The sequence below is a fragment of the Pteropus medius genome, unplaced genomic scaffold (assembly GCF_902729225.1).
Source record: "Pteropus medius unplaced genomic scaffold, Ma_sr-lr_union100, whole genome shotgun sequence".
NCBI lineage: Eukaryota > Metazoa > Chordata > Mammalia > Chiroptera > Pteropodidae > Pteropus > Pteropus medius.
In genome coordinates, this window is record NW_024349519.1 from 26586724 (window position 1) to 26599041 (window position 12318).

General features: G+C 45.3%; 1 protein-coding gene across 2 annotated transcripts in view; it reads right to left on the reverse strand.

Moving 5' to 3' along the window:
• Nucleotides 1-153: 153 nt before the first annotated feature.
• The window catches only part of IRF2 (interferon regulatory factor 2), a 74795-nt gene continuing 62630 nt past the window's right edge, over nt 154-12318 (reverse strand). For both annotated transcript variants that reach the window (XM_039882635.1, XM_039882634.1), the window contains exons 7-9: nt 9368-9532; nt 2239-2285; nt 154-848 (exon numbers count right to left, since the gene is read on the reverse strand). In XM_039882635.1, coding sequence (XP_039738569.1) covers nt 540-848; nt 2239-2285; nt 9368-9532 — 521 coding nt within the window. In that variant the 3' untranslated portion in view covers nt 154-539. The remainder of the gene's footprint in view (nt 849-2238; nt 2286-9367; nt 9533-12318) is intronic.

Consider the following 12318-nt stretch of genomic DNA (forward strand, 5'->3'; position numbering starts at 1 on the left):
ATGGGATGGAGATGGAGGTGGGAGGCACGATGAAGGGCAGGGAAGGGGGATGCTGAATGTGCTGTGAAATAGAGCAAGATCACAAGGTCTATCTGTAAGTGCTTTAAGATAAGGTGCAGAAGCCGACTGCAACGTCGCTAGTACTGCCCTATGTACATATTCACAAGAATAAAAAATTCCAGCTAGTTCACATTTTCTCAGCCGTTCTGAGGCATCCACTCCACCATGCTGGCCTTGACCGCAGGCAATGCAGCACACCTCACTGCCCGTGTGGCTGTTGGTCCTATGACGTCCTTGAACTTGAGGGAGCAGCCCTGGGAGATCCAGCAGGCTCTAGAGATACGCGTCTACCAATGGGCTGGAGTCCTGAGTTAAAAAGAAGCTCCAGTACTGGAGTTGGACACAGCAATCAATGTTCTATTGTCAAGGCTTTTTCCCTTAGATTTGTCTAAAATAGGTGTCAGAGAGAAAAATAAAATACAAACAAACAACAAAACAAAGCCAAGAAATCCCAACAATCACCAGGGGAAGTCAAAGGCTTAACAGCTCTTGACACGGGCCTGGGTGATATCTGACGTCTTCTTGATGACACTGGCCCGGGTCTCCCGGTCTGGCCGACTGCTGCTGGGTGCTGGGGTCATGGAGGAAGTGAGGGGGTGATCTGGGTAAGGGGGCCAGGAGCTGCTGAAAGGCAGTGGGTAGCTCTCCTCTTTGATGGTGACCTGGAGATCTGGCTTGTTGGAAGTCACGAAAGTCGCCATGCTGGGCAGCAGGTAGGTGCTTCGTGTCCCCATGTTGCTGAGGTACTGTTTGCCTTCAATGTTCCTCTTCCGCCAGTGTGGTCGTCCCTTTCAAAAGAAATAATTAAAATAGCTATTTTCTTTGCCTTCCATTGAATGGCTTTTTTTTAAAAAAAAAATACGCCACTGTTTCCCACGTGTTAGTGTTTAACTGAACCTCTTAGGAGTTGTGGAAAGAACAGAAGCTTAGCAACTCTACCTCCCTCAACTGAAATCCGTACCCAGCTATCCATACCCCGAGCAATGGTTTCTCTTCCCTTTTTTAGCAATTCCCATTTGCTACCTCCCAGAAACACAGCCAAGACTGTTCTATGAAGGCAGGAAAAAAAGGCGGCAACTTGGTTTCCAGTTCCCTCTACTCTGGCTGCCCGGCCTGATCACTAGGTAGGTTTTGGGCCATGATGGCTGCTTTGTCATGGCGACTCGGTTCCTCATTGGTGGCCCAATCCGATCTTTGAGTCAACCTGCATTTTCAAAGGGAGGGAAGTGAGAAACTCAGTACCAGACAGTGAATGCCCCTTGATGGCTTTCAAGTGGGTGCAGCTTAGAGCTCCAGTGTACCAAGCAAATACCTGGCCTCAAATGTGGCTTCCTTCAGAGAAGTTGAAATCCTGACCTTGAGAAAATGGGGTCGGAATGTATGTGAGCATCTACACCTAGCATTGCCTTTTCAGAATTCCTGGGCTATACTTGAAAGTATTTAGTACACTGGGAAATCACTAATTCGAACAGTCATTAGTCTCTGTCCCTGTTTCTGCTTCTCTCTCTGTCTCTCTCTGTCTCTCTCTCTGCCTCTCTCTGTCTCTCTCTCTGCCTCTCTCTCAAACACAGACACAAAGCAGGCTTTAGCAGGAATGCTTTCCATCACCGTTACAGCCATTTCCTGCCATTGTGTGAGCCCAGCCTAGAGGAGGGAAATGGGAAGCAGGCGACTGAAAATCAAGACTGAACACACACCTGGCCTCTGTGGCCTCTGGGCAGGGATCACAGGGGGAGGGGACTCCAGGTACCTGTGGCGATACTTTTGCTTAGCACTTTCTGACGTTCACTTCCGGTCATCGCTTTTGGCCACCCGGACATTCTATTTCTGCTTGTGAATTCGGATGTTTATAGTAGTAAGATCAACATTTCCCAGCCTCGACTTCAATTTCCTTTTCCTGCCGTCATAGCCTCTCTTTCTAATGCTAACATCTCACTCCCTTTCCTCCCATTCGGTTCCCAAAGCTCAGTATTATAATTCAAAATCCAAAAGTACGGTAAATTTAATGTTCTGTGTATTTTACCAGAGAGACACACACACACACACACAAAAAAAAACGTCCGAAGTAAAAATCACGATCAAAAGAAAAGAAACTTAACCAGCGGCAAGGAAGCCCCAGTGCTGGTCGGGACGCCTTCCCCCCACGTGGCGGGAGTGAGCCGCGGCAGCCGTCCTTACCTCGGAGCTCTCTTCATCACTGGGCACACTATCGGTAGTTTCGCTTTCTGTTCACAGAGAGAAAAACACAGAGCCATCATTCCCGCCACACAAACTTGTTTCGAGGCTCAGGCAGTGTTTAAGAAAATGTATCAGCACTTCTCCAAAGATAAATGAGTAACTACACTCGTAATCTTTGTCCCCTCTGTAAGGTCAAACCCTCGTACTTGGGAGATGCTAGAGTCAATATGGTTCTTCTGATTTTAGCCCTTGGGAGAAAGGTTTTAGAATTGAGGAGTGGCTCACTTTCCAAGGGCCAGGCTAAGTTGACTCACGGCCGCCACGTCCCAGGATGGGGTGCTGGTCCCCCTGGTGCCCGTCTCCCGCTGCCCCCTGCTCACTCCTGCCTCCACGCCAGACCCAGTCCTCACCACTGCTCTCCCCATGATGCCCCACACTGGTTCTCTCCTCCAGTCTGTGTCAGAGTTCATCTAGTCCCAACTCAGAGACTCCCTAGATCAGCGGTCCCCAACCTTTTTGACACCAGGGACCGGTGCTCCTATGAGAATCTAATGCCTGATGATCTGAGGTGGAGCTGAGGCAGTGATGCTACATTGGGGAGTGGCTGCAAATACAGACGAAGCTTTGGTCACTTGCCTGCCGCTCGCCTCCTGCTGTGAGGCCTGGTTCCTAACAGGCTAAGGATTGATACCAGTCCACGGTCCGGGGGTTGGGGACTCCTGCCCTAGATCACCCCCATTCGACTGATCCCTCCTTTACCTCGTACCTCTTTAGCACTTATATCTTGGATTTATCAGTTGCATCTCCCACCCGGGTTACTGTGGATGGACAGATTCTAGGGTGGCCACCATGCCCCTCATCCCCTGGTGTTGACTTTCTTGTGGGATTTCCTCCTTGAGATTGTGGATGGGACCTGTGACTCCAACAGAACACGGCGAAAGGGATGGGATGATGTGTGTGATTGCGTAAGGTAAAACTGAAATCTGTCCTGTGAGGAGACTTTCTCTTGCTGGCCTCGAGGAAGCGAGCAGCCACGTTCGTAAAGCTCACATGAGAAAAAATTAAGGGCTGCTTCCAGTCAACATCCAGCAAGAAACTGGGGCCCTCGATGTGATAACCTTCAAGGAACCACATTCTGCTCCAAACCACGGGGACCTGAATGAAAATCATCCCCTTCGGTCCTCAGACAGGACATCAACCCTGGACTGCATCTTGACTGCAGGACTGTGCAGCGAGTACCCTGAGCAGAGGACCCAGCTTGGCCATGCCTGCACTCCTGACACTCAAAACGGCAGGATAATAAATGTGTGTTGTTTCAAGTCACTAGGTTTGTTCGTTAGACTGTTATGCAGCCACAGATAACTAATTCCATTACCATCCTGATTCTGCCTGCCAGCTGTGAGGCATGGAACACGTTACTTAACCTCGTTGAGCTGCAGTTTCCTCGTCTGCAAAAGGGGAGTATACATGTTCCAAAGAGGGCTGCGTGACGAGTGCGTGAGAGTGTGGGCAAAGGCCCAGCGCAGGGCCTGGTGCACGGCACACAGCGCACGCTCAGTAAATGCTACGCGTGCCTCTGAGCCGAGCTCCTCAGCCCTGGTCCACACTGGATGTATGTGCACATGCTCGAATAACAGACTCTAAGTTAATAGCTAGTGATCACATATCACCTGTACCTATAATACAAGATTTAAGTAAAAAAAAATTTTTAACTTTTTAAAGTAAAATTGAACATTTTTTTAAGTAAAAAAATTGCTGGTGTGCAGTTGTTCAGTGCTCACAGCTTTGAGCAATGAAAGTACAGAAGGTAGAACTTCTGACGTACACAGACCCTTAGCAACCCCTGAGGCTGGGCCGTTCATTTCACAGATGAGGCTTAAAGAGAAACCGTGACAGTGACCGTTAATGGAATGCAGAGTGCCAGGCTGTGCGGGCGCCTTTGTAGGCAGGGGTCCTTTAGCCCTCACGAGAATTCTAAACTGGGGAGCAGCTCCTACCGTCCCCTGTTAAACTCCCCTTCAGCCAAGCCTACAGAGAAACTGGTCTCTAGTCTCACCTCTTGCTGGTGGCATGGCTGGGACAGACCCAGCCCAGGCAGAGCCCTTTCTAATGCCCAGAGCTCCAGCCACAGCCCAGACTTTCTATGCATTAAAGGCTAAAGAACAAATGGACACACTGAGCCAGAGGTTCTTTAAACAAAGAAAACGAGAACTCCACATACTGGCCCCACCTAGAGCCTTTTGGCATGTTTCTCGGTCACCGTTCTGCAGTGACTTCTCCCGGACACGAGTGATCACGGCCGAGAGTGACCGTGAGCAACTGAAGACAGGTTTATCGTCTCCTCAGACCGAGCAGACTTCTCTAAAGCTGCCCTGACTGGGAGCGACACACCCTCAGCTGGTAATGGCACCAGCCAGCAAGACAAAGTGGCAATGCCAGGCGGGAGAAATGTTACCACTCAAAAACAACAGAATTGTTTTTGGAACAACAGAAAGGAAAATCCCCAACCCCTTCCTCACAGAACCCTCCCGCTAGCTCGCACCCCGAGGAGGCAGGAATCAGTGTGCCACTCCCAAGAAAAATGAGGAACAGAGATGTTGAGAAACCTGCCAAAGTTGCAGACTGAGTCAGCGTAGAGGAGAGAAAATAACACGGCACTTGTGCTCGGGGCCTGAGGTACTGAACACAGCAACTGGTTCTGAAGCATGCCCGCCGCTCCTGCCTCTGATGGGATTTCAAGATCCCCTTTCCGTTTTAATGCTCAGCTTTCTCTGTACTCTCAAGCCAAGGTTTCTCTTCCTTTCATATATGTCTAGGCCTCTCCACTCCTGATTATTCCTCATAACTATCATCATCTTCTGTTCCTTTCCCCTTCAAATAAAAACAAACAGATGCTAACGGGCATGCTTTGGGGGCTGGAAAGATGTGAAAATGAGCAGTTAACACCAAGGGCCTGGTATCCCACCACAGCCCACGTTGTGGGAGAGTTGGAACCTGTCAGACCCCGGGTGAGACCCCTCAGAAAGACCTTGCACAGACCAGGAACGTGGTTAGAATGATAACTGAACTTTAAGTGCCCAGTTTTCAACTTCAGGGAAATAGCTGGAGACAAGACACACACGTTCTAAACTGTTAATTTAGACATAAATGTGAGTTGAGAGCGCTGTTTCTAAATTAAGATCAACTGCTTTTGAAGTAGTTATAAAGATTCTTCGTATTAGCACACTGAGATTTCTAATCGTTACTGTTTAAAAGAATGGCCTTGGGTGCCTTCAGCCTAGGAGCAGAAGATGCTTGAAGCTCCAGCCTGAGGACCCAAGGCCCTGCTCTCTAGGATAAGAGTGGTTCTCATAGCTACCCCTGAAGTGCTTTGTTGGGGGTACTCATGGCCGTTTTCCTCTGTTTGCATGGTTTGACTTCACCAGCGCCATGTTCAAGATGACTTCTTATACCCCAAATGAGCTCACTGCAGCTGCTGCTTCCAGAGTCACGTTACTGCTGAAATATCAACACGAGTTATTTCATTTTCCCCTTTGATTCATTCGGATTTGTTTTTTATTTACTTTGCATCCAACAGAAGACAAATATTTGAGAGTTGCTTCCCCAGCATGGTCCGAATAAGTCGAAAGAGCATTAACAGGTACATGAGTAATTCCTTTCATCTCTCTGGTCTCAGTCTCCCTGAAAGCAACCAGGTGAGAGGGAAGGGAAAGCTTTGGATTAGATGAGCTCACAGATTCTCCTTCCAGGGCTGCAGAACCCTCGTTTCAGGTTAAGACTCCACTTCGGCCCAGTTTTTACTGTCAAACCATCTCAGGAACATTATGAGGGGGAGACAGTATGTTTTATGATGAAGCATTTCTGCACTCTGACATCCTGGTCCATCTTCTGGAGGGCTCTTCTTCAACAAGTCTTATTAAGATTGAAGAGGATTTCTTGCCCTAGATCGTTTCCTCAATTACTTTCACTAGAAGCCTCAATGGAAAGGTTTAAATCGAGTTGTCTTAATCTCAAAGCACTTTTATCTCTGCCACACCCAACAGAATGCAATGGTTTCCATAAGGACCCAGAATCTTCACTCCTGGTCGCTGGTCATCGGGCCATCTCCATTCCCTCGGTTATAACTGGTTAATCCTTTGTACCATGTTTTCTTTCTAGCCAGCCTCCATCCTCTTATCCGGCCTTCCCCAAAATGCTCTTGTGGCTTTCTTTTACGAAACCATCGAGAACCTAATAAAATCTTGGTGCCACACATCAAGCAAGAGGCCACTTTATGGTCGACCTTTGAAAATGAAATGACTCTCCTCTAGTTTCCCAAGACTGGGCTTTGGGACGTCCCTCCCCAGGATGAAAGGTTTACAAATCCAACTAGAATTTCACGTTGTCTTAAAATGTCCCATGCAAGTATTTCCACTCGAAGAAGCTGTCTGTCTTCTTGCTCACCATAGTATTTAGACCATGGAGAAGACAGACTTGCAAACTGAATGTGGTTTTGTAATATTACTGGGATTATGTTTCAGTGATCAGTAGGGGGAAAAAATAGCTAACAACAGCCTCCAAATACCAGTTTCCTAAACAAATGAATGGAAGTGGTTGGAGGAGGCTGAAATTCAGTTGAATAATCCAAACAAAAAAACCCTGTCATGGAAAAAAGGCAAACAGCCAATCCTGTTGGAGAACACGAAGGTGGGAAGGTGAATACAACCGAAAAGCTGCCTTTCCCAGCAGCATGCTCTAAAATTCCTGCCTAAATAAGACAAACTGGCCATGGTCAGTAAGGGAGACATTTCTTATGTGTCTGTAGGCTCTGGAAAAATAGTAGTGATGAAACATTTTGGCTCCAACCAATATGCTTCCCTCCAAAGGGTTTTGGAGAATTCAGACAATGAAAACAACAGAAAGAACTAAAGGCCAGGCTCCAACAAAACCCCGCTGCCTGCCAGCCTGGCACTGAAATCCTTTTTTTTCAAACCTATGCAAATATCCTGAAAAGGGTAATGAAATTTTCATTTCTCTCTGCATGAATCAGCTGTTCTTGGGATTCTTCTGTTAAAGCAAAATGCCACTGCTGGCAGAACAGCAAGAAGAGGTCTTTCCAGAATCTCCACGAAGACTTTACAAAAGTCTTACTCAACACAGCAACAGAAAAAGTCTATTCCAAAGCCCCAACCCCTTAAAAAAAAAAAAAAAAAAACTACATGGGATGTAATGCCTGCAACAGCATGATACAGAAATAAGTCACAGATTTTTAGCCAGAGCTATGTAAACATAAGCAGAGTAGCTTAGTGTTTTAAGCTTCGGTTATACCTGCTATAAAATTAAGGCAGAAACATTCTGCTCTGCCTCCCTTGGTGGGTCTCTGAGACCATGGATGTGGCTGTCCAGGGCAGCATTAGGACAGAAGGATGAAGAGCAGTCTTTTGGCATAAGCTACACGTGGGTTCCAACTGTGCTGCTCTGTTGTTCATCCTTGGACACGCTGCTTTACCCAGACTGGCCCTGAATTCCTAACTTTTCAAGAGGGAATAGTGATGGTACCCAGGCTGATAGGGTTATTCTTAATACAATTAAGGCAATGGATTCCAAGCATCAGCACAGCTCCCAGGGCACAATACACATGCAAGAAATCATAGTTATTATTAGTGGGGACTGGCAAAGGCCAACAAGGGACCCGCACATAGGAGTTCAAAATATGCTTGATGAATAAAAGTAGCTGATAACAAGCTTAACCTGTTTGACAGATGATAAGCTCCTTGTAGGCAAGGTTTGGTCTTACATTCCTTTAGTGCTCCTCGCACAAAAGAAAGTTCGGACCTGAGGACATCACGTAAGTGAAACAAGGCAGTCGCAAAAGGACAAATGCTGTATGATTCCACTTACATGAGGTGCCTAGAGTAGCCAAATTCATAGAAAGTAAAATGGTGGTTGGCAGAGGCTGGGGGGAGGAGGGAGTGGGAGTTAGGTTTCAGTTTTACAAGATGAAAATGTTCCGGAGATGGCTGGTCGAGAGGGTTGCACAACAGTGTGAATGCGCTTAATGCCACTGAACTGTACACTTAAAAATAGGAAAAATGGAAAATTTTATGTTATGTATATTTTACCACAATTTTTAAGAAGAAAATTGTGGTTCCGGTTATTTAGGACCGATAATTCACAAACAACCTGTCATTTGAATCAGCCTAATTCTAATGCTGATTCTGTGCCAGTCACTGGGGTGGTCCCTCAGCTGAAGGACACTCTATTTGGCCGCACATAAAAAAGACACTGGGAAGAATTCCTGAACCATTTGTTAGAGCTGACTGTAGTTACTCATGATAGGGCCTCTGCTTTTTATTTTCAATGTTTGCAAGCAATAACACTGACTCGTAATTTATATTTTCTAATTACAATTGCGTCCCAAGAAAACTAAATGGAGATCACTTGGAAGAGAGCATAAGATGATGTAACGCTAGTAGGAAAAAGAATCCATCAATTTATCCTGTAAAGATGGAAGAACCAACTGAATCGGGTTCTAAACCCGTCTGGGCCAGTTCTTGCAATTATGTGGGCATTCCCTGGGGAATCAGAAATGGGCTCAGTTGCCTGGTCCAATCAGAAGCTGTACTAAATCGAAAAAGAAAGGGAACATATGTGGAAGTGACAAGTAAACCCGGTGGAATGAAATGGGTCTTGGGGTCTGAAAGTTTAGTTCAAGTCCTGACCCAAACACTTACTGGCTGTGTGACATGGAACAAGTCCCTTCGCTTCCCAAAATGAAGGAATTGAAAGAGATGATCGCTAAGGTCCTATCCAGCTTGGTTAAACTCAGATTCCATTACAAACACTCTTCCAAATTTCTGATAATTCGTGCAAGTAAAGTAGACTCGGATGAACTACTTTCCCCCAAAGAAATCTTATTTATTTGTTAGTCATGCATGAAAATGTTATGGGTGAGAACAAAAGTGTCCAAGATGATTTTGGTTGAGGAAATTAAAGCAAGAACAATCCCCAGGAGAGAGGAGAGGTTTTTTTTGTTTGTTTGTTTGTTTTGTTTTGTTTTTTGCCGTGTGGTGAAACGGGTGACCCTAGACTAAAGGACTGCCTTCCCCTGCTCCTTGCTCAGTTCCACCGGTCCCCTCCTCCCCCTTACCTGCGTAGGAAGACACAGGAGAAATCTGCAGAGGGTAGAGCTCACTCATGCTGACCGGCTGTTCATCGCTCTCAGTGGTCACCTCCACAACTTGGCAAATATCCGGCGGATTAGTGACAATCTCTTGATCCTCAATGTTGCTGTCCAGATGTGACTGTCCTACAACTTCAAAGAAAACAGAAACATCATGCACCAATGTCTCCTGACTTCACAATTCAAGTACACTCTACTCTCTCAAGACAGAAAACCTTCCCAAAAGAGCCAAACAGCCAAGAGTCAGATTCTTAGTCACCACACGTCATCTGCCATGAAACTGAAGAGCAAACCGTAGCTTTGGGTTAACGTCTCCAGAGAAGCAGCTCGCCAATAACCTGGCTCCCCAGGACTATTTCCAGCATGCCTGGCAATGGTGCTTACAGGTGGCAAAGTCCCAAACTTAATCCAGTCACAGCCAAGGCTGTAGGACCAGAAGCTGCATCCAGACCCAGCCCCAAGGCCAGCTAGACAGTGCTTTGAATCTGACCCACTTCTATTCTCTGCTCGATCTCTGATGGAAGCCGTTGTTATTATCTGTGTCCTGGGGTCTAGAGAGACATTATTAAATCTTAGTAAGGAGGAAGGACCACCAAAATCCGCCCCCTTGTGTCATTTCTATCTGTGAGGTGCTCTATTCTTACTCCTAGCCCTCTTCCTACTCTGCAGGCAATGTGAGCTCTGGATGAAATCTCAGAACAATGGAACGGAATGGTTTCCCTGTTCTAACACGCATCAGCAACATCAACCCCCTCAGAACACTGTCAAGGTGAATTCTGACCACCTGGCTCTAAATCTTGCCTCGATTTTTTAAATTAAACTTTTTAGTTTGAGATCATTGTAGATTCATACATGGTTGTAAGAAATAACAGAGACCCGTGCGTCCTTCGTGCCCTTTATCCACGTTTTCTCTGATGGTAACATCTTGCAGAAACATAGTATAATATCAGGATATTGGTAACAATCTACGCACCTAGTCCAGATTTCCTGTTTTACTTGTACTCCTCTCTGTACCTGTTAATGTGTGTGAACTTAGTTCTACGGAATTGTATTGTGTATGAAGTTTCATGTACCCACCGCCACAGTCCAATACTGAACAATTCCATCACAAGCATCTCTTGTTACTCTTTTGTAACCATATCCACCTTCCTTCGGCCTCCTCCCCTTGGCTCTAATCCATGACATCTACTACTGTTTCCCATTTCTCTAATTTTTGTCATTTCAAGAATGTGTCATAAATAGACTCACATAGTAACTTCTTGAGATCGGCTTTTTTTCACTCAGCATAATTCTCCGGAAATTTATTCATTCAAGTTGTTGTGTGTATCAATAGTTGGTTCCTTTTCATTGCTGAGTAAGATTCCATGGTGCGGATGTACCACAGTTTGTTTAACTGTTTGCCCACTGAAAGACTTCTGGGCTGTTTCTATTCTTTGGCTATTACAAATAAAGCTGCTTTGAACGTTTGTGCATAGGTTTTGTATAAACATAAGTTTCCATTTCTCTCAGATAAATGCCCAAGAATGCAATTGCTGGATCATAAGTAAATGTTAGCTTTACAAAAAAACTACCGAAATATTGTCCAGAGTGGCTATACCATTTTACATTTCCACCAGCCTTTGCTACTGTGACTATTTTTTTGCTTTAGCCTTTCTGATAGGTGTGTAGTAATCTCATTATGGCTTTCATTTGAATGCCCCTAATATCTTGCCCTGCTTGTAAATAGAGCTGACATTTTATGTCAGCTGGCCATTAATTAGATATAATATGCCTGAAAACTGGTACCAATAAGCACATGGGAACAACAGTGTTTTCCTGAAGGCCTCAAAGCACTTTGCCATCATAATCGATGTTCCACTCATGGTTCATGTATCAGTTATTTTAACATTTCATCCCATGAGAATGACAGAGAAATCATCATTATCCTGTTATAAATGAAGAAACCCAGGCACAGGGAAGTAGAGTGACTTGTCCAAAGTCATATGTTTAGATTATATGCAGTGCTCTATGTCCCTGACAGTTTTTAGGCCATCTATAAAACGTTCAGGTTAGGAAGGAAGGAGTCCACATTCAAGGCTCCTGGAGAAGTTAGCTATCATGGACAAGCTCCTGTTTTCACCGCTCAAAGTATTTTAATTGCTCAAGTATTTTTGTTTAGAAATGAGTTCCTATTATGATTGCTTTTTGGGGGGGAGAAGGTGATGAAATGACTAACATAAGGCAGGGAGAACATTAGCTGATTTCTACTCTGGGAAGGTTTTAGAAGAGAGTAAGAATACGTGGGTTCTCTAATGAAAGAAAAGACACCACGGAGGCTGGGAAAGGAGATGTGGGGATGTGATAAAAGAGTCCACAAAGCCACAGCATGCAGAATGGAAGGGAAATTGGATGCTACTTAGGTTTTCCTGGAGGGGATAAAGTGAAAGAAAAAGAAGGCAGGCTAAATATGGCAGGCAGACGCCCAGATTCTTATTTTATCCTTTTAACTATCTCTTTGAGCACGAGAACATCAATTATGCAGTTCACTAGACACAGACCGAGCGCTGACACTGACCTCTCTCAAGTTTCTTCTGTCTCTTCTCCCAAACAAAACAAAAGAGCAGGAAAACGAGATTTCCCAAATCCTAAGAAGCAGTTAATGAGTGGAGACAGAAACCAAATGGTGTGTGTGTGTGTGTAAGGGGTGGGTACGAGCAATACTCTGAGGCAATTCAGCTCTTATATAAATCTGATTTATATCAAAGCCACTTTAACTTCCAATACTCCAAAGTTCATTTCCTTTTGCACTGTCATTGTAAATAGAGAGATAGCAAGCTAATTAGGAGTATAAACAACGGCAGCAATTTCAGCATTTTTCTAATTATATCCCTCTGTTCTGACTAACAATTCTCTCCCTCACTGTTTTTCCCCATGATGCC